This window comes from Pristis pectinata, chromosome 24 (genome assembly GCF_009764475.1).
Source record: "Pristis pectinata isolate sPriPec2 chromosome 24, sPriPec2.1.pri, whole genome shotgun sequence".
NCBI classification, from domain to species: domain Eukaryota; kingdom Metazoa; phylum Chordata; class Chondrichthyes; order Rhinopristiformes; family Pristidae; genus Pristis; species Pristis pectinata.
The window spans coordinates 9243811-9271459 of NC_067428.1; the positions used below are offsets into that span (position 1 = coordinate 9243811).

Consider the following 27649-nt stretch of genomic DNA (forward strand, 5'->3'; position numbering starts at 1 on the left):
CACTATTACAGGGCCAGCGACCCAGGTTCAATTCCCACCGCTGTCTGTAAGCAGTTTGTACGTTCTCCTCGTGACTGCGAGGGTTTCCTCTGGGTGCTCCGGTTTCCTCCCACATTCCAAAGACATACAGGTTAGGAAGTTGTGGGCACGCTATGTTGGCGCTGGAAGCGTGGTGACACTTGCGGGCTGCCCCCAGAACACTCTACTCAAAAAAGGTGCATTTCATTGTGTGTTTTGATGTACATGTGACTAATAAAGAAGTCTTTTCTTGTCTAGAGGAGCAGGAGGTCCATATTGGAATGTAAATCAAGCACCTGCATTTTCAGAGGTCTGTAATGTCATTGGCTGTAGTTAGGCAGGTATTTGACACCAGTTATGGCAGCTGAAAAGTAGGTCTGCTGTTGGTCCCATTTCTGTAACGTAATAATCCCCACTGTGTAGACACAGACCCCAACCAGAGAGGCATTGCAAGACCCAGGCCACACTTTCAGTTGAGTAAGCTTTTCCCTTCTTAGCCTGTGGCTGTAAGTGAGGTGTTGGCAGAGCAAATACGGGGAAACTGTTTCTAGTGGCAGGACATTCAGCCATTGCCAAAGGAAGGGTAAGAAGACATTACCTTTGCACAGCAAGTTGTTGAGATCTGGAGTGTTTCACCTAATATGGTGATGGAAGCAGATTAAACAAACTTTGTAAAGTTGAGGCAAAATTGTTGTGGGGGTCGGAGGCAGAGGTAGCGGTGTGGGACTATGGAGAGCTTGTCCAAAGATTCAGCACTGGTACAATGAGCTGAATGCCCTCCTTCAACACCACATGATTCCATGAAGGTGATTAAAGGTGAAGCATCCCCCAAACCTCCCACTGCAACATCCTTTACATTACAAGGTTGGCGTTTCAGCAATAAAGACAACAACTTCGATCTGAGACACGACCTCTGTTTCTCTCTCCACAGATGCTGCCTGACCTGCCGAGTGTTTCCAGTATTTTCTGCTTTTTATGTATAAAACTTCCATTTTATGTGTGCTGCACAGGGGACATTTTAAATTCAACACCGAGAGTGACCCAAAGACATGAGGAAAGATGAACAAAAACTTGGCCAAAGACATGGTTTTGAAGGAGCAACAAAGGGGGAGAGAGAGATGAAAGATCAAAGGGTTGTGGGCCGCTGAAGGTACGGTTGCCAACGACAGGGGAAGGAAGTGGGGAAGGCAGAGCTGAAGGAAGATTGGATAGAAACCCAGTACTCATTGTTAAATTACCTACTAAACTTAACAGATTCCTCTGTACTGTCCCAGCTCACCCATATTAATCCGTTAACAATTAACCCCAATCTGGGCAGCCTGGTATGCATCAAGGCCTGATTCCTGTGGAATTGTGCAGAGTCAATGACATTATGGTGAGACTATCATAGACAATGATTGGCTTTTGTTTAATTTACAAAAGAAGCAGAAAGCAGGTACCGTATAAACAAATAAATAAATGTATGGCCCTTTGCAAATATCCCTTAGAATTTGAAAATGCTATTTTAATTGTAATATATGACACACACCCCGTTTATAAAATGGGCTGAGTGTCATATATGCATTTTCAAAATATCTCAGGAGAGGGGTCCCTTTTCTTAAAGTGCAGTTGCTATTGTTGTGGAGGAGCCATTTTGTGAATAGAAAGATCCCACTGCCGGCAATGGGGTGTTGGGCCATGTTTGTTGTTCCTTGAGGGCGAAGTGCACCAGCGATACCTAGGGGAGCTCGTTACTTTCATATTGGGGCTGAATCTTAAGGCACTCAAGCTTCAGTTTAATGCCATCTGCGAGACAGCATCATTACAGCACTCATTTACCAGCTGAGATTGTGCGTTCAAGGTCCTTCGGTGGGACATTTGCTTACAAGGCGACACTCTCTCAAAGCTTCATGGTGATGAATCAGATAATGAGCATTTAATGCTTAGAAAAAATCAGTTGCAAAAAAAACCCAGGAAATGCTGAAAATACTGAGCAGGATAAACTAGACAAATAGTTAACATTTCAGATCAACGAGCACTCCTCAGAATGAGCCTTTATTGTGGTTGGAAGTAGACAATTGTGCTTGCAGAGTTTGCCCCTTTTGAACAGAAGGGTGTTCGGTGAATGCTTTGCCTTCTCGCGTGTGGCTGAAGTTTTTTTTGTGTCGGCGGATAGAGCCATTTGCCAAAAGGAGCGTGCGTTCTTTCCCTTTAAGGAAAAGGGTGCAAGCAGGACTTGTGCCGTGGGTTGTTGCTGCTAGACGTTTCACACCTTGAAGCTACAGAGAGAGAGAGAGAGAGAGAGAGAGAGAGAGGGTTTTGGATTCAGCTCTGTGGAGTTGGCCAGCCCCGTCACAGCCACTTCAGACAAGTCCGGGAAACAGTGCAATTCGACTTTCTGAATTTCACTGGGAGACGCTCACGCAACGAGGGGCCGAGGTTGATGCAAATCGTCACATCACTGCACAGAGCAGCAGCGAGCAGGTAACCAACTCTCCGTCTGGGCACGCTGTTAGAAGGGGGCTCTTTTAACTGTTTGCCTCGCCACCGCAGAATGCCTATTGTTGAAAGTAAAAGCAAAACTGTAACATAGAAAGTTAAAATAGAAACAATTGGTTTGGAAGATATTTAGCAGAACTGTTTGGATTATTACTGGAATTAGCGGCGGATCTTTAAATGATGTATTGCTGCGTTTATAAACCGGCAGTGTGCCTATAGGTTTCCAATTAAATTAATTTTGTTGTTGTTGGTCAATTTCAAAGCGAATCCGCGGCGCCCGCGATGGCCCGCTGGCTGAAGGATTACTTGAGTTTCGGGAGTCGCAGGGTCCCGCCTCAACCCCCCAAGCCCGACTACAGCGAGAGTGAGATCCTGAGAGCGTACCGAGCCCAGAGGAACCTGGACTTCGAAGACCCGTACGAGGAGAGTGAGCATCCGCCCGTCCCCTCCCAGCACCAGAAACCAGCCTCCCCCGACATCAAGTACGTGTCTCCCAAACACCGGCTCATCAAAGTGGACAGCACCGACCTCGGCGGCCGGACAAAGATACTGGGCACCGAGGAAGCCAAGGCTAAAGCCGAGACAGTGAGTAGCAGCAAACCCAACGCGCTGGCGTTGCTCCCCCGTCACTTTCCGATCCGCTGTGTTGGCGACTCTGTGTGTCTGAGAAACTTCTGGGCAACGACAAGGTTAACGCTGGAAAGTCTCCGGGCTGGATTTTCCGCGCCCTTGAGAGTGGAGAGGCACCTGTCACACGCCTGTGGAATGGGTTTCACCTCCTGAGCTGGCGAGCGATTAGTCAGTAGTTGATGGTGGTGGGTCACACTGCTCATCACCTCTTTTGTCCCCGCACCCCCTTGTTGCCCACCCCCCCCTTGTTGCCCACCCCCCCTCGCTGCCCACCCCCTCGCTGCCCACCCCCTCGCCGCCCACCCCCCCCCCTGTTGCCCACCCCCTCGCCGCCCACCCTCCCCCCTGTTGCCCACCCCCTCGCCGCCCACCCACCCCTTGTTGCCCACCCCCTCGCCGCCCACCCCCCCTGTTGCCCACCCCCTCGCCGCCCACCCACCCCTTGTTGCCCACCCCCTCGCCACCCCTTTTTCTCCCCTGCCCCCTTTTCGCCCCTGCCCTCTTCTTTTTGCCCCCTTTTCTTTCGCTCGCCCCTCCCCCTTTTGTCCCCCCTCGCCCCCTTTCCTCTCTTTCCTCGACTCCCCCCACCCCTTTTCTCTCTTTCCCTTGGAAACCATACATAAACCCTCTTCCACCGCCCTTTGAGGAATGCTCCCAACCCTCAGAAAGGAACAAAAATCACCTCCTTTGCCTCAAATGCGCGACACCTCATTTTGAAAGTAACCGTTGGTTCGAAGTTCTCCCACAAGAAGAAACCTCCCATCCACACCCACCCTGTCAAGACCCTTCAGCACCTTGTATATCTCACCCTATTCTTTTGGAGGTCAGCCAAGTGGAATAGTTTGGGACCTACCAGGAAGGAGGCGGCAGCGAGCTGGGGGCACGTGAAAACCCTTTCCCCCTGCCCATCCTGGCCGTGAATGTGGGAGGGGTGGGCAACACATTCAGCACTTTACCCCCCACACCCTCCCCTCCAGATGATTCTATACAGCCAAGAGGCAGGAGGAGGAAAGAAACAGTTGAAACGATTAGGAAACTAATTGGCTTTCAACGACCTAATTTATTGAGTGTTGTAACTGAAATGCTCAGATTACGTGACTGCCTTAAAATCATCCCATCTTAACTTGGATATAAGAGCTACAGTCCTGAACCCCAGCCTGAATGAATGCTTTTATGAGAAGGAAGGAAAAGAAAAAAAATGCTTCTTATGGGACACCCACCCGAATAACTGGGGCCAGGGAGGGAGTAGAAAGACTGCTATTCAATTTCAAGGTTCTGCGGGCATTCGTAAATCATCAATTTAACATCCTTTATCTCCCGCTTGAGTGACAGGTTTGTAGCTGCCTGTCTAAAATCTATTGTATTTTCCACATGCCACATAGAGGTTTTAAATACAGCTTAATGTACTTTCACACAGTTTAACTGTTGCAGCCTATTAATCCCCTATAATTTAGCCAAATCTTCACCTGGAGCCATGATGTTATTGAGGCATCGCACTTAGGAAAAGAGTTGATGAACGTAATCTTTTTTTTCAATTGTTTGCCCCTATAATTTGTTCTTCAGGATTCTGCATTTGTCCTCGTGGTTAGTTTTTTTGCATTTTACTCTTTTTCCTCCAACAGCATGTTAATTGACAGAATTGTATTAAATGTATGATTCTCCTGCTGAGTACTTTTTTAGCCCAGGTTTATTATTAATTCCTGTCATTCGTCATGAAATGATAAAGCTTTTCTTTGTTTTTTTCAACCCCTCCCGTCAACTCCAGACTCATTCCTTTCTAATTTCCTACCCTCCTCTCCTGAAGTCACTGATTCCTACTGCTAAGCAGTTCCACTCCCAACTCCTCTTGGGTATATTCCTCTTAGTTTCCTCATCCTCCTACCACTGTTTTGTTCTTCATGCTCACTGCCTTTGCATCCCAGTTCGATTGATCCTGTCTATCAATCAGCGTTTCACCCCCATCTCCCTTACGTTTATAACTGGTAAATAGAAGGGTTCAAAGAGTTGCCTTGTGATTTTCTGCCTGAGTTACTTGCAGTGGTGTAGCAATATTAACGTTCAATTCCCGTGGTTGGCTGCCCCAATGCTACCTAATGCAGCTGACTGTCCTTCCAGTGATGAACATAGATCATGAGTGTCAGCGGGTTATTAACGTGTGACATGGAGGCTACACCTGATAGCTACAGACCCATGACTGCTACATCTCCAGAGGATGGTCATATTTGAACTAAACCCCAAATGACCTTCCCGCAAACGCTTCCCACCCCCCCCCCCCCCCCCAACCTGAGTCCAAAATCAATTGTGGCACTGCAACTGACAGTCTGACTTCGGCTGCCCTGTCTGGGCTTAGTACTAAGTGCTCCACAAGGAAAATGGGCCATTGAGGGGAGGAAAAAAGCATAGCAGCTCAGGAAAATGTGCCCACGCAGCAATGATCTATTGTCATATTACTGCATTTATCACAGTATTTGGAAAATTGGGCAAAGCTTTTATCAATTATATTTCCTTTCATTTTCTCCTGTTTCACGGAACACTGATTGTGAAGCGCATTAAGTTGCCTAATGTGACTTAAGAGTTAAGTGGATTCCTTCCCTGAGTTTTTATTTCTGTTTATTGCGCTGGTTCAGGTTTACAGTGTCATTTTATTGTGCAAGGTGCCATCAAGTTGGAGTGTCTCTTCCTTTCATAAGTGGAAAGCAGAGATCACAGTGACAATCACTGTGGCAGAAGAATCGTATAGGAACAGACCATTCGGCCCATTGTAAGCATGCTGGCCAAAAAGAACCTTATTATACTTCCTGTCTCCTGCAGTTTATAGCACTTCGGGTACTTTTTAAATGTGTTAAAGGATTCTTCCACACCAAGCAATGTGTTCCAAATCTTTGCCACTTTTATGGTGAAATAAATATTTCCTCAACTCTAATCTTAACAAAAAAACTACCTTTTTTTCACCTTTTTTGATGTGTTTTCTAAGCAAGGTAGGCCCTTATTTAGGTCTCTTGCAATTTTATACACATTGATTAAATCTCTCATCGGCTGCCTTTGTTCCTTGGGAAACAACCCCAGATTAGCCAGTCTTTCATCTCAATCGAAGTTCTACAGCCATAAATATCCTCTTAAATCTCTTTTGCACCATCTCTCGTATTATCATGGACTTCTTGTTATGTGGTGACTATAACCGTACACCATATCCCTCCAGCTTGTCTTTAGTACTGAAAAAAAACTGCAAATGCTGCAAAGCTGAAATAATAATAAAAAAACAGAAAATGTTGGAAGCACTCATCGGGATGAGCATCTGTGGAAATAAAACAGAGCTAACGTTGCAGGTTGAAGTCTTTTATGCAAGCCTGACCTTGCTCTTACACTCTATACCTCAGTGGAAGCAAGTATCACTTATGCCACCTAAACCTCCTTGTCCACCTGTCCTGCTACCTTCAGTGATCTGTGGAAGTTCACTCTGAGATCCCTCAGTTCCTATACGCTTCTCAGTAGCCTATCCTTTATTGTGCCTTCACTCACCTTTTTGTCCTCCCCAAATATATCAGCTAGCATTCTCTGGATCAAATTCGATTCGCCCCGTCCTTGCCCACCTGACCAGAAAGCTATTTCTTCCTCACTGAACACTGCACTGCCAGTTTTGGTATCGACTGTAAGGAGTGCAGAAGGGATTTATGAGGCTGTTGTAGGACTGGAGAATGTTAGATTATGAGGAGAGAATGGCTAAACGTGAACTGTTTTCTTTGGAACAGAAGAGGCAGATGTGAGATTTGATCAATGTGTATAAAACTGTGAGAGGCCTAGACTGGGTGAATGGGAACAACCAACCTCCCTCAGCAAACGTGGCAATAACTCGGGAGGTAGGTTCAAGGTAGTTGTCAAATAGATTAAAGGGGAGTTGAGAATTTTTGTTTCAGCCCAAGGTTGTGTGGGTCTGGAACCTACCACTAAGTTTGGTATCATCTGTAAACATGTCAATCATAGTTCTTGTATTTAAGTGCTTATCATATATACCATGACAAGCAGGGAGCCGACTACTGAGTCCACACCGCAGAACCCCACTGCCGACAGCTGTCAATCATTAATCTTTGCTTTTTCCCACTGAGCCAATTCTAGATCCAATGTCACATTCCCTTGAATCCCATGGGCTTTTATACCTGTAATCAACATGCCACATGGGACTTTGTCAAATACCTTACTAAAATACGCATAAGGGTTATCTTCCATAATCCTACTTGTCACTGACTCCAAAAAAAACATTCATTGGTTTGGCACAGCCTTTTCTTAATAAAGAAGGGTATTAAGTTGTGCCTTTCTAAATTATGATCCCTCCATACTTGTGAAGCAGAAAAAATGAGGAAATCAAGCAACAGATTTCTAGATGACGGAAAGGTTGAAATGATTAAAAATCTCGTAACTTGTAGGAGGAAGGGACTTGCAGGGAAGAAATTCCCTTTTTGCAATGGGGAAAGTAATGAGTTGTAACAGGACTCGCAGTTGAAAAATACAGCAATCGAGGGAAGAGTATGAGCGCTAAGGAAAGTCTTTCAACACTTGAACAATTAAGCAAGGTTTGGTGCATTGGTAACCATTTTGTATTAACTAAATGGAAGAACGAGTTTCAGAAATTTTACTGTTGGGCAAAAGATCAGACGATGAGCTTTTCTTGCATCTTGTGCCTTGGTGTGAGGGAGATGATGGGATCTCAGTAAGGGAGCAGATGTTGCATCTCGAACAGGACTTCAATTTTACTTTATGTTCAAAAGAGAAGGCACGGAGGCCAGAGAAGATGATGTGTCTAACCGTGTATTTACAATATTGCTGTACTACTACCTGCTGTCTTAAGGCAGGGCAGACTGGTGCTGGCAGAGGAGGTGAGTGCCATCAAAAGAAATAGTTTCAGAATGTGTAGTGTCACCTTCTGCAGTGTCTGTGTAAAGCTGCTTTCACAGACGCCACTGTCAGTGTGGAAAATGCACCAACCCTGGGGAAGCAATTGCAATCTGCTCTTTAAGACATTAACATTTACATTCATTTACCAATGGAAGGTGAAATCAAAATTTTGAAATATTTGTTTCATACATCACCAACTAACCATGGAATTAACAACTTGATGGTGGAAAAAATGACTGTGAAACTGGGTCTCTAACATCCTTTCAGGGAAGACCTTTGCTGCCCTTACAGGCACGACCTATGTCTGACTCCAATACCCAATACAGTTGGCTCTTAACCAGTAGCCTAGCAGGCACTCGGCTTTGTAGAACAATTAGTGACAGACAAGAAATGTTGGCTTTCTCGTCTGTATCCAAATCCTAAGAACAGTAGCGTCAGGATAGAATGCCATCCTCTACCGAAAGAGAGATCCTTCAGGTGCCTCCACGGGAAGTCATCGGATGTCCATCCATGCTAATTGTTTGACGAGATTGATCTCTGTTCCAACTTCTTTACACTCAGTTGTATGGAACCTACTGAGATTTGATTGGTTAATAGTGAATGGCAGCCTATGTTCACCAAATGGGCTGGAAATTTATGGTCTGAGGAAGAGTCTGCAATCAAAACAAAAACTGTCTGGGATTTATATGCTTTTGAGAGGAAGAAAGGTTGACTTGCTCTTATAGAGCCTCTCGTGACCTCATGAACCCAAAGTGCATTGCAGCCAGTGAAGTAGTTTTGAAACGAAATATAGGAAATGTGCAGCCAATCTTGTGCAGAGCAAACTCGATGTAAACCAGTGAGAAATGAGCAGAGAATCTGTCTTGAGAGTTGGTTCATGTCTGCAGGCAAACTCCCTATCGTGGGATCTCTCATCAACAATACATCACCTACTGCACGGAAAGGTCAACCTAGATTATGTGCTCAAGTCTAGAGTGGAATCTGAACCCACAACCCTCTGATTTAGATATGTGTTAGGGCATATGTGTCAGCTGTTCGGTTTTGTTCTCTTGTTCCCTTAGATACATAGTGTCTTATCACATATCTCCAAATGCTTGACACGGAATTAATTAGTTTGAAGGTCAGGAATATTATTATATCAGTGAATGCGACAACCAATCTCTGCATAGCAACAACATCCTACAAACAGACAAGAGTTGAATAGGCAGCTACTCTGTTTCTGGTGACATTGATTGAGGAACGATTGGCAGTACACCAGGAGAACTCATTATTTGTATTTAGAAGGTGCCAAAGCATGTTTGCAGTCACTGGAACCACCAGAATAGGCAAGTGTTGAACTCTGGGACCTTTTTCTGCATGTGTGTCAGTTAATGAGATAATTCTGTGCAACCCAAGCAATTCATTCACCAGTTTTGACCAACGGAGATCATGGTGCCAGATGGCTTAAACTGTACATTCAATAGCAGTGGACTCTGCTGGTAGTTGATAAGACGTAACAAAAAGGGACTCTTTGTGACAGGAAAAGCAAGGTATGCCAAACATCTCTATTCTCCAGCGCAGCTCTTGCTAAACATTCGATTCTCAGTCTTTCAGCTGCACGTCGGATGACAGTTTAGACGGCTTAAGTCTGAGCACACTGTGGCTTCAGGAGCACCTGACTCCAAACCATGTGTCCTAGTCCCCAGCTCCTCTGAAACAGCTGAGTTAGTTTTGATGTTTGCATACCAATAAAGGTGAGTCAGCACAGCTTGGGGAGGGGAGATGTAACACTGAGCAAGTGAATTGGCCCATTTCTGGAACAGTAACTCCCACTGGAAGGTCTATAACTGGGATTATTGCTCCTTCCTGGACTAGTGCAGTGCTGACTCATCAGTTCAGGAACATTAACCACAGGCTATTCTAGTGCTGTTCTTTCACCTTTGGGACTTCAGCCTTGAATCCAGTCCCAGCTGGCCGTCTTTAACAGCTGCCGACAGCTCTGTATCACAGTGAACCACAAACCGCGTTTACCTGGTTCTGTAAAATTTTCCCCAAGGAACAAGTCCAGAGCAGCTGGCATGGCAGAAAAATGGCGGTGCAAGCGGTTTGTTTTATGCCCCGATGTTGTTGTACTTGTGTGATGTACCTCCACTATGTGTGTGAGGGCAACAATCCCTTCAGCAGTCCGTATCCTCCGCTGCCTGTGTGTTATCAGACTGGTGTTCCAATATCCAGTCCAGGATGTGCTGTGATTTCCTTCTGTGGGAATGCTGAACCCGTTGTCTTGTGTCTCTGCCACAACTCTGTTCCCTCACCACCAAACCAAACCTCTTCTTGGCTGTTATCTTGGCTAAACCAGGCTGTGGCTATCTTGCTGTCCAACCTGACCCGGAACTGAATGGACCCTACATCCTCCCCATTACAAAGGCCTCCATAACACTACACATCTGCATCAACCCATCTGTTGCTCCCTCATCCTCCAACCTCAGCTGTTCAATCCTTTCCTGACTCCTTTCTCCCATCCTCAGTAAATCTCAGCCCATCCAACATCCTTTTTACCTGAATACAAACTCATGCCAAGCCCCATTTACCTGTCACTATTGTGTTCACTGACTTGTATTTGGCTGCCAGCCCACCAACACTGAGGTTTTAAAATTTTCTTCCTCATATTGAAATTCCATTCTGTGCTTGCCTCTCCCTATACCAAGGCTCCTCCATCCCTACAGCCTTCCAAGAACTCTGCAGTCCTCCCAGTCCGACCCCTTGTACGTCTCTTCCCTTTCCTTACACTCTGGCTACCGTCTCAAGGGACTCAGTTCCTCAGAAACTGCCTCCTTTACTCATCCAATATTTTTCTTAAAACTTTTTGACCTTTAACTCAGTCCTGATCAAGCTCTTATGAAGTGTCTTTGGACATAGAAACATAGAAAGTAGGGACAGGAGGAGGCCATTCAGCCCTTTGTGTCTGTTCCACCATTCAATATTCCCAAGTTCTTCCCATACCCCTTGATGCCTTTTAAATGTAGCAAATTATTTATCTCCCTTGAAATATTCAGAGGGCATTTTACAATGTTAACAGCACTACGTAAATGTATTTCATTATTGTAAACATCTGGATGCAGTTACCAGTTGACAGCTTAATCATAGCTGCCACATAATTAATAATCTTCTCACAGTGGTCTTCAGATCTGAGAGGAGCAGTGACCTTGCCTTGCCTACCTGCCTTTTTTGAAAGGGGATCCAAATTAGGTCTGCTAACCCAATTTCATTTATCATTTGGCAAGCGGCACAGTCTGTGTTACGTGTCATGATGTTAAGCTATTTGCTGGAATCAGTAAGAGTATTGACTCTTTTATTCCACCGACCCAAGTGATTCAAAAGGCATTCCTTTCATGTGTGAAGTCTGGCAGCTCAACTGGGGTAGGCTTCACATTTGTCCTTTCTGGTGTCAACATACACACAGCTTCCAGGAGGGAGCTGCTCAATAACAATCAGAGACCTGCACTCGGCCTGATTTCCTTGGTCCAAGATTGGTTGGACCCAGTTAATCCACCCACCATAGCAGCCCCAACGGATCAGCTAACTCAGGATTCTGGAAATTGACCAGAGAGCTTTCTAAAATTTAATTTTGGAGAAAAAATCCCTTTTATGGAAAATGCTTTGACTGTAGACCTGTGGTCTGCTACAAAACTGACTGGGAGTGTATAGTCTGCCCAGTTTTGATGAACATTTCCTGCCCTGACAGCTCCAGCTTATTCTTTGAGGACTGGCCAAGAAACCTCAATATTTCCTTGGATACTTTTTCCAACCAAAACAGTCAAGTTAGAAGTGAAAGTGATCCCAGGACTCCCTGACCACAAGCTGCCAAGACTCTTGAGTAATGTCTGGATATCACGAAGGCCGTTTACTGGCCTCTGCTTTATGACGTTCATTTGGCTAAAACACATATTGCAATTCAGCAGTCATTCGTATCTAATTCTCTTTGTAATAATGGGCTGGACTTACAGGCACTGAAAGAAGTGAGATCCAAAGAGAGAATTTCCTGTCAGTACCTTTAGGAAAAAGATTCTGCTTTAACATTGTGCAAATACATATGGATGCATTTTAAGCATGAGATATTGTCTCTCCTGCCCCTGCCCCCAAACTGCTGTCTTTTTTTCCCTAAAACTTGTGCATTTCTCAACAACTAAAGGGATTGTCTCCCAGATTTTGCTCTGCTGTTGACCAGATGAATCCTGAAGTCCCAGAGACTCCTGGGACAACCCTGGAGAGTTGACAGCCCTACCACTGACTTCCAACTTGGGCTGGCAGCAACATCACAGTCAACTTTCCCAGTGTTTACAGGCAGTGAGCAGAAAGGTTGGAAAATTAAAATTTTTTCTTTGCAATGTCCATTTGTTGAGATGATGAGGGGGCTTGGGGTGGTGGTCTGTAGTTCCCATTGACTAGTTAGCACAAGGCAAGGAGGTGGAATCTGTTGCAACAACTGCATCATAACATGGGTTTCTGAGCACTGTATGTTGTACTAAGTGTTTGTATATTAATTGCAGGAGCTGTGGCTTGGAAAAGTAGTTTTACTGACATTTGCAATTACTATAATCTTAAGTGCCTGAGCTTCTCATGGGTGGGGGGAAGCAAAACTGAACTCTCAGGATTTTTTTCCCCTTCAAAAATGATTGTCAGCAGCAAAAGGGCTGGTGAGTTTATATAGACTGAGACACATTGGGAGAAGGAGAGAGATGCGCACCTGTTCCTTCTGGGTTGTTGCTATGTGGCTGCAAGAAATCAAAGCAACTGAGAAGGTTGTTTATCTCTCCAGGGTCTTAGTGCTCACCATGTTTCTCATAGTGGGATGCAACAATTCTGATTAATCAGTGCATTGTTTAGAGGCTTGAATTTAATTTGCCAGAAGATTCACTGCTTTTATCGAGGCCCATATCCAATTAGGGCTCATTTGGTGCTGAGGGCAGCAGGTTAAATAGATGGGACCCTCATTGCAGTTACAAAATTTGTCTTGCTGTCACTGTAAATTAACCAAAAACCAGATTAAGTAATCCCACTGCTTCAAAACATGGGGTTGGGGGGGAAAAGATTGAAGGAACATGTTCTGCTTAATTCTAAATTGGTTACAGTCCTGCAGAACCAGTGCTTTTCATCAAAGAGCAGTCAAGTTTCCTTCACATTGCAGCTTTGGCACTGAGTGGCGAAAGTGATGGAAAACCTTGCACAGCACATTTTAAGTGCACATCCCATCTCCGCGCGGAGGAGAGGAAAGCTGCAATGAGTTGCAGACTCCAGTGCGGTGGTAATGTTCACAGAGAACCCAGTATGAGTTTGCAGCCTGTAATTTATATCTGGGTTCTAAGACATGGAAAGCTACTAAAACACATGCATCTTGTTCATTCCACCCTCTAATTGTACTGCACATGTGTGCATGTTTTGTATATGTACAGCACTATACACTATACTGATTCACCTTTTTTGAAGAGAAAGGGGGATTCACGTTATCTACAGACAATCTATTGAAGGGTTTGCTGAATGAAAGGAACTTGTACCATTAGCGCTGTATTCACCTCCATAACTTGTAGAAGGTGAAATGACTCAATTCACTAGATTCTTGCGTCATTTCTATTGGTCTCCACTGAATCACCTTCTGAAATATGTTCCTAATTACACAAGTCTTTGATATTCTCTTGCACGAGTTAAATGGTTGGTGTGTATACTTCTGCCTCTATAATCACAAGATATTTCTTTATCCATGTCCTTCAATGAGCACCACAACATCCCATTTCTCAATTTGCTGGATGATGTTAGCACATTAACTTTGTCTTGTTGTTCAAAGTGTTTCTCTTCATAGCTTAAGTCATGAGTTTTTTTTCTGTCTCAACTGCTCCGCTCCCCTCAAGGTTTGGCTGAACTGAGCTCAGTCACATTCTGTGTCTTTTATGTATTATGAACAGCATAAGTCTTGCCTATTCTAGAATGTAGTGATGTGTTCTGGTTTAGCAAAAAGCTAGGTAATCAGTTCTCATGGTTAAAATTGTGTACCTTTTGTAATACTTGCATGTTACAGATCTGGTTTGGTGAAAATTTTGGCTCCTACCAAAGTCTGACGGCTAAACCCTCTCCCTCCATTAAATTAACTGCATTCCTCTTGTTAACATGACTCTCATGGTGTTAAGCCCGTTGGGGGCTCTCTCATCCCTCCGAACACACTTGGTTGGTCCATTGCTGCACCTTATCAGTGTAGCCTCCCTCTTCTCTGCAAGAATAGTGCTGGTCTCCACCAACCTGTTCAACCAGGGATCTTTTGAAGCCTCACTGTTCCACCTTCTAATGCAAAGCCTGGCCTGTATTCTTTCCCATGCCCACACTTGCCAGAACTCATTCACGATTAGATGCCACTCTGTTCAACGTCGCTGGTGCCTCATACTACACTTTAGATCACCAATGTTGTCAAGTGAGTGGTGTCTTGTTTGACTTCATCTGCTTTTTTTCTTTATATAAGGTTTATTCTTAATACCTTCATTGCCAGTTTTAATGTGTGTTGGCTCATTCTGACTATACTATTGCCAGGAGTATAGAATCATAAAGAGACATGGAAAAGTGCCAAAACACACACATCTAGTTTTCTCCATTCTCTTCAAATACACTTTGCACAGGACCAATAGGCATATATATCACACATTTGTGTGCCCTGTGCACCAGCTACGATTTCTCAACCATTAAAGTGAAAAGCCACATTCCTGGAACTCAAACTGAGGGATTGGCCTTGACCTTTCCATTCTGTGCACTCGTCTTCCCCGTGTCCACTCTCCGAAACCAAATCCCCGAGTGCCATTTCCCCAGTGCTCTCCCAGCCAATGTCCTGCCAAACTAGAAAAGGAGTTATTTATCTTTATTTGGGATCACTCTGCATACTCACAAGCTAAACATAAAATTTGTATCACAACTGAGTAATGCACCTGACTTTCTGGGAGGATGTTAAATCTTTTATGAAGATGGATCTGCTTTAAGGTAGATTTTTGCTCAGCCTGAGTTGCATAGAGATTTGCCATGATCCATATCCAGTATCTCCCATTATATTGCAACTGGCACCAACACGTTCTTCCATCTGTATGTGGCTTCAGTCCGAATGCCAATCCAGCTGCAATTTTTAAGAATGAGATTAGTGCACTGGTCTCCCATCTTTATTGGTGAGAGCCAAGCAAGTACGACCATGGTCAGTTACATGAGAGTTGGTTTAGGCAGGCTGTACTACTGTTGCCATGACTACTGTTCCCACCCCCTCCCACCACCACCATCAGGATCGAGGATGATTTACTTCCACTTCAGTTTTGTGAGTTCTGTGGTGGATAGTGTGTGAGGTGGTTCACAACTCGGGGCTACACACAAGATGCTGGAGGAACTCAGTGGGTCAGGCAGCATCTATGGTTGTGGGGGGGGGGGTGGTGGGTGGTGGGTGCGATGGACAGACGATGCCTCCACCCGCAATGTCAATTGTCCATTTCCTTCCATGGATGCTGCCTGATCAGGTGAGTTCCTCCAGCATATTGTGTGTTGCTCCAGGTTCAGCAGCTGCATTCTCTTGTATCGTCACACTGCTGTGTTCTCCCACTCCAGACACGAGGGCATCTGTACCATCCTGAATGCTCTTCCTCCACTTAGCGCGGTTATGGACCAGAGGTTCACAGGAGCTGATGGGTGTTTACATTTCTTCAAGGAGGCTTTTCTTGCCTCTTCTTCTGTTCATTAGATGAAGGGAGCGAAAGAGCCCATGCTTTTAAAGTCCAAGGAAAGAAGAGTCTGAAAAGGGAACTGTGACTTAGGAAAGGAACCTTCAGCTTTTGAACTATTAATTTTTTTTCATCTTGTTTTCTTTCCACCCTCTTCCCCTTTTGTTTTGGGGAACAGGAGGCTTATTTGCAGTACCACAAGGGTTAATCAGATGGGGATTTGCGATCAGGCACACCACCTGCTGCAGAGAGTGCTGTGCAATGTTCACAGCAATTAAATAGGGCAGCCTGAAGTATTTCAATAGAGTGTTACAGTCCCATGTAACCTGTGCCAAAGGCCTGCCTGTAAATTGCAGTTTCTTTATACCTTGACTGCTGCCGGTCTGTGGCAAAGGGGTCACTGACATCATTCCATTCACGTGAATACAAAGCGAAGGAAATGGTGGGTCGGTGCTGAGCTCCCTTAATGTTTATATGTCTGGACTTGCGTCCACCCTCACCAACACACTCCCCCACCCCCCAATCTAATAACTTGCAATATTTGGAACAGTTGCTACCTTGCCAACAAAGAAACTGTTTCCTCTTGTACTAGGCTTGTGTTGACTCTGAGTGCATGAATAATTAACTACCTTTCAGAATGATTAACTTATTTAGCTTCCCTTTGCTTGAAAAGCATTATTTTAAGATCCCTCTTGTTCAGTCTTACACTGAAATACCTACTGAAAAGAAAAGCTTGCATTTACAAAGCACCTTCCACCATCATTTCAGACAGTAAATAAGATAACTGAGTAATTGCCCAGGCTGTGGAGATCTCCTTGCTTATTCAACAGTATCACAGACGGATGGGTCCTCTGTTAGATATCTCATCCAAATGGCAGTACCACTGACAGTGCAACATAGTCTCAGAAACTGCTACCAAACAAATCATGGTATCACCAAAGAAAAACAACTGCCTGGAAATTCTTTGGATCCCAGTGCAACCTCTTTGTGTCTCAGCAGTACCATGACTACACTGGCCACACTGTGTTGCCAGCATGATGTTGCTGCTGGGCTGGCAACACAGTGTGGCCAGTGTAGTCATGGTACTGCTGAGACACAAAGCCTTGGGGGCAATTAAATGGGTGGTGCATGTGACTGGTAACATCACCAACAAGCTAGACCAATCAGGCTGCAACGTGAATAAGTTGTATCTTTAAGATGCCAAAGAACAGCCACCATCTCTGGAGCCAAATTTCAGCCCGTGGTATGAAAAACGTTTGGTCTCTCAATGCCTGTTGTGGCATCCTCAGCGGCAATTTGCCTGGCCGACTCTTTCTGGCACTGTTCAACTTCTCTCGGCTGGTCGTATTCGACCCCTGAGAGTTGCAGCTGCACTCGCACTTTCAAATTTTCAGCAGGTTTTCAGAAAGCCAGTTATTAAGTTCTTCCAGGAAATTTGATTAGTGAATTGCCCAGGGCAGACACTGTTTGAAGAATTGCCCACCATTAACAAATATAGCAACAGGTCTTGAAGGCTAATAATTGGTAGCAGGACCTTGGGGGCGGGGGAAATAAGTTGGAACCACTGTCCAATTTTGACAATGGATATCATTTTAATGATTTACTTTCCAGTATTATGTGAATTCACATAGAAATAGTCTTTACCTGTTCTAGGTATTGATCAGGTTGATGCGCACAAAATTAAAGCGTTTTGATCAGATAAGAAAGGAGGGACTATTGCTCAATGATTTGGTAGCTAGAAGGTAGATCGTCACAAGAACGAATGGTGCTAAGGGACATTTTAATTCAAAAACTCATTGTCTTGGAAATTGCTTATTGAAATTGTGGAGGAAACTGGAGTCATATTGACTTTTTAAAAAGAGAGAGTGTTCTGAAGAGTATGGGTTCTCCATTATGAACTATAAAAGACTTAAATGGAAAACCAGAGATGGTTTATTGGATGTAGTAATAGTAACATTTAAAGTAATCAGGGAAGTGAAAGATGTAGAGAATTTCTGAATAGCTGAGACAAAGGAAGGAGGGAGAAGTGGAAGCAAGAAAGACCAGAAAAGGACCACAAGGGGAGAAATGACAGATCAGTGTCGGGGTAGTGAGTAAAGGTTCAATCTGAATACAATAGGATCCAACCATAGATCAGGTATACATAAAACATTGAGTTTGGGGTTTGTTCAGGCTATGGCAGCAGCACTTTATCCAGTAGTATTGTCCATCTGAATAGTATGTTTAAGGTTGTAATATTGACAGTAATGATTGGATCATAGAGTCTCACAGCATAGCAACAGGTGCTTTGGCTCACCAAGTCCATGTCGAACATCCTGCACCCATTTACACTAATCCTACGGTAATCCTATATTTAATCTCCCCACATTGCCATCAACTCCCCCTCAGATTCTACCACTCGCCTGCACAATTTAGAACGACTAATTGACCTACCACCCTGCACATCTTTGGGATGTGGAGGAAACAAGAGCACCTGGAGGAAACTCACCCTAGTCACAGGGTGAAATGTGCAATCTATACACATACAACAGTGGAGGTTAGGATTGAACCAGGGTCATTGGAGCTGTGAGGCCAAGAAAGCACACCAATGCCTCCACTTCCTCAGAAGGCTAAGGAAATTTGGCACGTCCCCAACGATCCTCACCAATTTTTTTTTACAGATGCACCATAGAAAGCATCCTGTCCAGATGCTTCGTGGCTTGGTATGGCAACTGTTCTGCCCAAGACCACAAGAAATAGTAGTGAGTTGTTAACACAGCTCAGTCCATCACCCAAACCAGCGTCCCCTCCATTGACTCTGTCTACACTTCCTGCTGCCTCAGGAAAGCAGCCGACATAATCAAGGACCCCTCCCACCCTGATCATTCTCTCTTCTCCCCTCTCCCATCAAGCAGAAGATACAAAAACTTAAGAACATGTACCACCAGGCTCAAGGACAGCTTCTGTGCCACTGTTATCAGACTCCGGAATGGACCTCTTGTACGCTAAAAGTGAACTCTTGATTTCCCAGTCTACCTCATCGTGGCCTTTGCACTTTATCCATCTTCCTGTACTGCACTTTCTCTGTAACTGTAACACTATTTTTCCTGCACTTTCTCTGTAGCTGTAACACTATATTTTTCCTTTCTGTACTACGTTGATGTACTTGTGTATGGAATGATCGGAATGGTACGGAAACAAAAACTTTTCACTGTATCTCATGACAATAATAAACCAATGTTTTACTAACTGTGCCATTGTGCTAGTGCTCTGGAAAAACATAAGTCTTCAAATTTGGGTCAGGTTCACGTTGGTTGTGGTCTGGTTGAATTCGGGTTGGGTTTTAATTTTATACCCAAGCAGATCTGCAGCACCAAATGTCCCAGCAGTCAGCTCCAGTGGACATGTTATGCCAGCTTTAACTGGTCCCTGAACACCTGGTATCACACAATACAAATCAGAGGAAGTGCAAATATTATTGTTTGGTATATCCTACACAGAAGGTTTAATGAGCGGTTGACCAGAAATTTGGTCAATTGGCACAATATGTTTAAAAGTAGACATTTTCATCATGAAACATCATTATCCGATTGGTTTTACATCACTCTTGAATTCTGTCTGAGATCCTCCCTTTGGGAATCCTGTGCCTTTTTGAGTGTCGGTATTAAAATTGGTCCATGTTGTTCTAGGAGCAGCTAGAGTTGTGCACTCTCAGGACAACTTTTTTTTAATATAGAGCAACTCCCAGTCTAGGGCCCCTTTAAGGTAAGTATATTACGATTTTATCTTTTGGGCTGCCTCTGTCCTTCAATCCCACCCTCCCCTCCCAATTCCCAATCAACCCAGGCTTTAATTATTTCCACCCTTCCACAAACAATTCAATTGAGGCCCTTAATTCCATGATTCCCAAAACACAAAATCCCCTCTCCCTGCCCAGATGTTAATCGGACCCTTTATGTCCAAACCCAATTTAGTAGCACCTTTGACCATTTGGAGTTCCTTTAATTTCATGGCTGTTGAATTTCCTCTGTTGTCTTTCCTAAGTTAGATCCAATTTCCCTCCCCATCCCTCAAGTGGTCGGTTTGACTGATCTACCTCACAGGATCTAACGCTGGATATTAACTCATTACTGAATAGCTAGTCTCCAATAACTGCCCTAGTCATAGTTGATCCTTTAGTGGCTGTTCACCATCTGTTTGCAGCTGACAAGAGATAGCTGCCCTTTAACTGTTTGTTTTTGGAAATACACATTCAATAGAGAACCTTGGATCTATTTTAATTAACGTCTGTTAGATTTTTCTGTCCTGCGCTTGTGCCATGGTTACTGCTATATGACCTGCAACCAAGGGAGTAGAGGGATTAAACTCCACGGTGATCTCTGCCCTGGGATTTAAAAGCAATACTCTGTATATTGAATGCTCAAGACATATTGTGCAGAAAAATATTTAACCCTTAATTAATCTTTTATGCATCCATTTGATTTCCCAAGGGCCCTATAAAATCTATTATCTATTCTGTAACCATCAGGATCTTATCAAGTTATCGCCCCTTTGTAAAATCAGATACACATTTTAATTGGACAGACTTGATTAAAGACTCATTCTCAAATTCGTGGACAGCATTGAAAGTAAATGAGACAGTGGGTAAATGTATTGGTGTTGCTGTATTTTCATTTCAAGCTCAAGCAGGTGTTAGAAGGAAAAGATACAAAGAGGAGGAAGTAAGTTTGGGAATTTCAGTGTATGTGCATGGAATCCTGGACCTGCAAATATTTACCAGCAAAATTTGGACCATTAACTCGTTCACTTGACCTGCTATGTATTTCCATAATCTTCTAGTTTGTTTTAAGTTTCCTATAATGAGTCTATCAACCACAAGTGAGAACTAAGAAGCCTGCTTAGGCCATTCAGCTCCCTGTGCGTGACCTTTTTACCACTTTAAGTGCTGATTTCCTGGACCAAGCCTGTATCCCTTGATTCCCATAATATCTAAATATTAATCAATCCCTGTCTCAATGTATTCAGTGAATGCCCCTCCACAACCCTTGTGGGTACTGAATTCTACAGCTTCACCGTCCTCTCCGTGGACTCTATTCTCATCTCCATCCTGAATGTCCAACCCTTTATTTTGAGACTGAGATCCCTTCTAGACACCCCAGTCTACGAAAACATCAATTCCACATCTAACATCTACCCTGTTATCCCTATAGGAATTTTGTATGTTTCATCAAAATCATTCTTCTAAACTTGAGAGTACAGGCTTAGTTTGCTTAATCCCTCGAATGGATTTTACACAAGCAGTGCCAAACTACTTGAAATATGAATTTTAACAAAGACAATGTTTTTAAAAATGGTACCGGTACATGGGTTTTAATGCAGCTAAAATGATAAACCCACCTTCTCCAAGAAGATGCCTATTGACCCACTGTACTTCTACTGCTTTTATTTTATACTTCCAACACTTAGAGCGTTTCCTTTTTTAATATGAAAGCATTTCAGACCTTATGATCGGTCACTGTTGGCTCAGAACTTAAGCCACTGCTTCAAAGCAGCCAAGTGAATAGCTTGATAAAGCCAAAGTGATCCATTCTAACTGAATATATAGGACACCTCTGGGGGAAGTATTTAATATGATTCTGCAGAAGTAAAGACTTAAAGAAAAAAGAGTAAAATTCCTAAGTGCTGGAAATGCACAGCAGGTGAATGAACATCTAAACGACATAGTAAGGTTGGTGTTATGGGAAAGCTCTTCATCAAAAAGAAAAGAATGATTTGCATTAATTATAGAATGTTTTGTGTGCCTCTCAGGATGTCCTGGAGCATTTTGCAGCCAATTAAGTGCTTTTTGAAGTGTAGGTGCTTTTGTAATGTGGGGAATGCAGCAGCCACTTTGTGCACAGCAAGCTCCCACAAATAGCTGTGTGATAATGACCAGAGAACAGTTCTGGTGATGTTAATTGAGGAATAAATATTGACTGGGATAAAAGAGAGAAGTGCCTCATTGATTTTAAAATAAACTGCTGTTTCTGGAAATCTGAAAGGAAATTGATGGAAATACTCAGGTCAGGCTGTATCTGTGGAGAGAGAAACAGAATTGATGTTTCGGGCTGGAGACATAAGAGACTCCAGATGCTGGTATATGGAGCAACAAACAATCTGCTGGAGGAACTCAACGGGTCGAGCAGCATTTGTAGGGGGGGAAGGAATTGTCGACGTTTTGGGTCAAAACCTGATGCAGGGTTTCGACCTGAAACATCAGCAATTCCTTTCTTCCCACAGATGCTGCTCGACCCGCTGAGTTCCTCCAGCAGATTGTCTAATGTTTCAGGTTAATGTTCTGATGAAAAGTTATTGGCCTGACACAGTTTCTTCTACAGATTCTACTGTATCCCCTGATTCCCATAATATCTAAATATCAATCAAGCCCTGTCTTGAATGTATTCAGTGACTGCCCCTCCACGACCCTTGTGGGTGCTGAATTCTACAGCTTCCCCGTCCTCTGCGTGGACTCTATTCTCATCTCCGAAGTATTTCCAGTGTTTTCTGTCTACTTCATTGATTTATTTTCTAAAGATTTCTGGGAAGCATTGATCCATATTTTCTCTTTTTCTCACTCTCTCTTGGAAGTTTGATATCTGGTGATTCACTGTGATGTGAATCAGAACTGTGAGTCCAAAGTGATGCCAGAACACCAAGGTAACAATTCCCCAATGAGAGCCAAACCCAGGAACATTGGGACTCTACATTATTAACTAGCAAGTATACTGTTAGAGGAATACAAGCCTCCATGCCCCACATACACACATGGTTATGTGTCGTAGGGATTCAGAGCTGAGAGAGAATTCCACCTAACAAGCCTTTGTTTAGTCTCAGTGGAGATCATGCCAGCTGAGAGCTCATGTGAGCTTCACTTGAAAAGGCTCTTAAAGTTTTCAGGCAAAGTTAAATGATCCTGGAGGGAAACAACTGCTGAATTATTAGATGTGGTTGCCAAAGAAATAATTGACCTTTATGGTATTGGTGGAAGATAAACTATACAACTGTTTTGACGGAGACTTTGGCGTCATTTTGTCCTCTCCAAACATACACAGACATGCATTTGGCTTAGCTTAGTTATCAGCGCTATCACCTCAGGTTTCAGGCTCAAGGTCCTTACTAATCTGAACTGACATGCCATTCAGTCTAAGGCAGTATTGAATTGTCAGGGGTACTTACGAGGAAATAAATTAAGGCCCTGTGCAAAAATGCCAGGACATTAGGACATTAAGTTTCTTGCCTTAGCCACATCACCCAATAAAATCAACTGATATCTGACTGTGGGACCCAGCCATGTAATAATTCCCAAGACAACGATGTCTGAACTTGAAAGGAAGAGCGTGAGTTTACGTGCTACCTTTCTCCCTTAAAGCATCTTAGACGATAGACAATAAAGTACTTGAGGTGATGTCTCTGTAGCTGTGCAGCATCTAGTTTGAACATTGCATGGTCCTCTAACAACAGCAATTTTATAAATGGCCAGTTAATTACTTTCATTGGGAATTAATATTGAAAACTGCTCTGTGGCTTCCTGTACTGTTACAATGAGGCCCGAAACAAGCTTCGGGAACAGCACTTCATTTTCCATCTGGGCACCTTGTAACCTTCTGGACTCAATATTGAATTGTACAATAACTGCTCTCATCCACACACTGACCAGATAACCTTGTTCACAGCTTATTCTCGTGGTCACTCCAGTTTTATGCAAAACGAAACACCCCTTTCCCATCTTCCCTGCAGCTTAACAAGCTTCTTTTTTTCTCCTTCCTGGTTCTGAAGAAGGGTCTTTGTGAAACTTTAATACTGTTTCTCTTCCAACAGATGCTGCCTGACCTGTTGTGTATTTCCAACATGTTCTGCTTTTATTATAATAAATTTTATTGGCTGATTTGAGGAATAAATCATGACTGTTTTCAACAGTGCCATGAATCCTCTACATTCACCATGTTAGGACACACAGGACCTCAGTTTAATGTCTCATCCTAAGTTTGGCACCACTCCCTGGGCACTGCATTGAAGTGCCAGCCTGTGTTATGCACCTTCAACTCTGGAATGGCTTTTGAACCTGGGCAAGATTGCTAGACAAGAACATTACCTTGGGACCAAGGCTGACATCATGAGGTTAATTTTCTATGTGAAATAATTTGGGATATTCCAAGAGATGGAATGGGAAGCAAAGTTAAGTTTCTTCTTATTGTTAGTTGGTGATCCACTTTTATAGAGTACAGATCCATGTATTGTGGAGAAGGTATTTACTGGATTGCTGGTTTCTGAACACTTTCTCCTGATGGGTGATGATGCTATCAGGCTTTTCACAAATTAGCTCTGGCAGCTCTCCCGAGGCAGTGACAGATTTCAGTACATTTACAAGTGTAATTGCCTGAAAGGTAGTGAGCTGATAACATGGCATGAATTCACTCGAGCGTGAGCTTGACACGGAGGCCGCTTGACCTGGTCTGCAGGAAGCCCCAGGTGAAACAATCAGCCAGAGATGCATAGACCTACATGGCAAGATTGTTCACAACCTTGTACCACTTACAGAGCCTCACACACACATGCTATTTGCACCCGTGGCTCTTTCCCAGGATGTTCAAACAGTTCCATCTTTAGGGCCACACAATGTCATATAGAACCTCAGGGGAGCCATATTTAAGTTGCAAACCCTCCTTCCAATAATTTATAAATATAGAACTGAATTGGAATTTGTTCACCAATGAAACAATGAAGCTGGAATTGTGACGAGCTCTGTCAAAACTTCCGGGCTCATGAGAGACCCAACGAAGAAGAAATAGCAATGTGGTGTGATGAAAGCACAATGGAATTTAAATCCAAGAATAAGAATTGTACGTTGGAGGTTTAAACTTCCCGGAACACTGAGGAATGTCCTGAGTACCAAAGAGCCAGTGCAAACCAGAAAGAGTCGGAGAGTTGTCGGTCTGTATTTGGAAACTCTTTTCTGTTGCATGAGCATTTGAGAGCTATCAACAGAACATCCTTGTTTTGAAGGCAGTAACTCTCAACTAAAATTAGTGTGTGGTACAATATTGTATCAAAGTTATACCACCTGGTACATTCATTTCTTAACGGTACACTTATATTTGTATACACTGTTTACAGAATGCTGCACGAGTTGAATTTATAGAAAGTGGAGCATAGCAGGAACTGAAATAGTTAATATACAAGAGACTGAAGATGCTGGAATCTGGAGCAACAAACAATCTGCTGGAGGAATTCAATGGGTCAAGCAGCATCTGTGGGTAGAAGGAATTGTTGATATTTTGGATTGAAATGTTGACCATTCCTATTCCCCCACAGATGCTGCTTGACTCACTGAGTTCCTCCAGCAGACTGTTGATTGAAATAATTGAGTCTGGAGAAAATCTGATTAAGAGTTTCAGCAGCTGAGGTAGTGTTGTAGCTGAACATCTTTAGGGTGGCGTATACACAGGGAGCAAGATATCAACTTGGAAGTGCAAATACGATGGAAGGACTGCAAATAGTCAGATTCAACTCAAGGGAGTGGCTGATGAGGGAATGAAGTTTGCTAGGTTTGGGAAACGATGGAAATCGTGCCTGAACCTGGACAAAAAGTCAGATGAAGGAGGCAGTGGGGGTGTGAGAGATGAAGGATTCAGATTGAATGGGAGTTACTCTGGATCATGGTTTCCTGCTCAGATGGTTGCCTTTGACAGCTTAGAAGTTCATCAGTTTAAATTTCTCTCACTAATGTACTGCCTGTCTCACACTTTTACAGAGTCTGGCTTGGTGAGGTGGGGTCACGGACAGAACCCTGACACAGTTACCCCATGGCATGGAAGTGGGGGAGGAGTGTCTCCAAAATTGGGCTGGATTTGTGATTGTGGGGGAGAGGAATGGGGGGCTCAGTGGGGATAAAGATTAGGAATTGGGGGTCGGGAGGGGTGCATGGATGGGGGGGGGTGAAGGTTTCGAATGATGTGTAGAGGGAATGATGGGAAATGGGAACTGAGATAGAGATGGGCATGGAACCAAGCAATTTCTGGCAACAGAAAGGTGGGTGTGAGCACTATCAAGAAAGGAGCAGCTATTAAGGGGTTGAATGGAGTCGGGACCTGGTTAAAACTATTTCCATTAGTAGGTGAATGGGGAACAACCAGATGAAAGGAATGTGGATGAAAAGAGAAGGGTTGTCTAATGAAGGCCATCTAACCCATTTATTATTCACTTGATTTACTAATGTAACATTTAAAACGTCCTTTTGGAGGAAAGGGAGTAAAAATATGAGCAAAAATGCTTAACCGCAAGGTAACTGTTGTGCCAGCATTTGTGGAACTCATGATCAGAAGTCACATGGCCAGATATCGTGTGGTCAAATATCATGTGGTCATAATGTGATGTTGTCTACAGATGCATCCAACCAAAGTTGGCAACCTTAGCTTCAACATTAAGGGCAGCATTAAGTTAAAAATTATTTTGGGGGTCTTTAATCTAAGGCGATGAAAAATGAGGTTTAAAAAGTTTTAAATATATGAAACAGCATCGCTGACTTTAATAACTAACTCCCTTCTTCTGGCTTCCACTGGTTTGCTTTAAATCAGTTATAATTAATACCATATTTTTAACATTTATTTAAATAGGAACGTGTCTAAGTAACAAACATCGCTGTTGTGAATTAAGGACATATTTATAGATGCTCGTTTATAGTGACAGGAAGGCAGCAAGAGAAGCTTATGGAGCAGAACTTCATCTTTGGTTGACTTTAATGGAACTAAATATCAAAAAGGAATTAGGGTGGATGGCCATTTAATGCTGATTACCAAAGACAAGTTTCCACATTAGGTCCACGTTTAGAAGGCTGTTGGGTAGATCCCTCTGTATTGCTTATACCCAATTCTCCTCAGGCTGTGGAAATCCGTAGATGGCCCCACATTGTCACTGGTGATGCACCCCTGGTTGTAACTTTCCCATTCATCAGTAAAATTTAAAAATGAAATCCAAATCTCACCTTTGGGTGGATCAGTGAACATTTGCTTTCAATCTGTCCATGTTTGGAGCTGCACTTTTCTGTTGTTCGAGGGGAGGGAAAGGGTGTTCTGTCCGTTGGACAATGGAAGTGGGAAAGAGGGTATGCCCTGAAGTAGAAATGTTATAGTTATTCCATACGTGTGTTTTCTGCCATCTAATATGCTCCCAAATATTTTACTTCCATTCCACTTTTATGAGGAAGACCTCTTCCTTGAATTGTCCAATCTGCCATTGCAAATTAAGGATAAGCAGCAACATCTCCACCACTATTATCCCCAATACTGGTGCTCCATAAGGCTGTGTCCTGAACCGCCTACTCTACTCCCTATATACTCATGACTGTGTGGCCAGATTCTGCTCTAACTCCATCTACAAGTTTGCAGATGATACCACCACAGTGGGCTGTATCTCAAATAATGATGTCGGAGTACAGGAAGGAGAGCCTAGTGGTATGGTGTCATGACAACAACTTTTCCCTTAGTGTCAAGAAAGCAAAAGAGCTGGTCATTGACTTCAGGAAAGGGGGTGGTGCACATACTCCTATCTATATCAACAGTACTGAGGTCGAGAAGGTTGAGATCTTCAAGTTCCTAGAGGTGAATAACCTGTCCTGGTCCAACCACATTGATGTCACAGCCAGGAAAGCTCACCAGCACCTCTACTTCCTCAGGAGGCTAAAGAAATTTGGCATGTCCCCATCAACCTCACCAATTTTTAGTGATTCACCATAGAAAGCATCCTGTCTGGATGCATCACAGCTTGGTATGGCAAATGCTCTGCCCATGATCACAAGAAACTGCAGACTTGTGGATACAGCTCAGCACATCACGGAAACCAGCCTCCCCTCCATGAACTCTGTCTACACTTCTCGCTGCCTCGATAAAGCAGGCAACATAATC

General features: G+C 43.6%; 1 protein-coding gene across 1 annotated transcript in view; it reads left to right on the forward strand.

The window, feature by feature from the left end:
• Window positions 1-2354: 2354 nt before the first annotated feature.
• The window catches only part of LOC127582540 (SH2 domain-containing adapter protein F-like), a 228096-nt gene continuing 202801 nt past the window's right edge, over window positions 2355-27649 (forward strand). Inside the window, exons 1-2 of the mRNA XM_052037879.1 lie at window positions 2355-2481; window positions 2760-3081. Of these exons, the coding sequence (XP_051893839.1) occupies window positions 2441-2481; window positions 2760-3081 (363 nt within the window). The 5' untranslated portion in view covers window positions 2355-2440. The remainder of the gene's footprint in view (window positions 2482-2759; window positions 3082-27649) is intronic.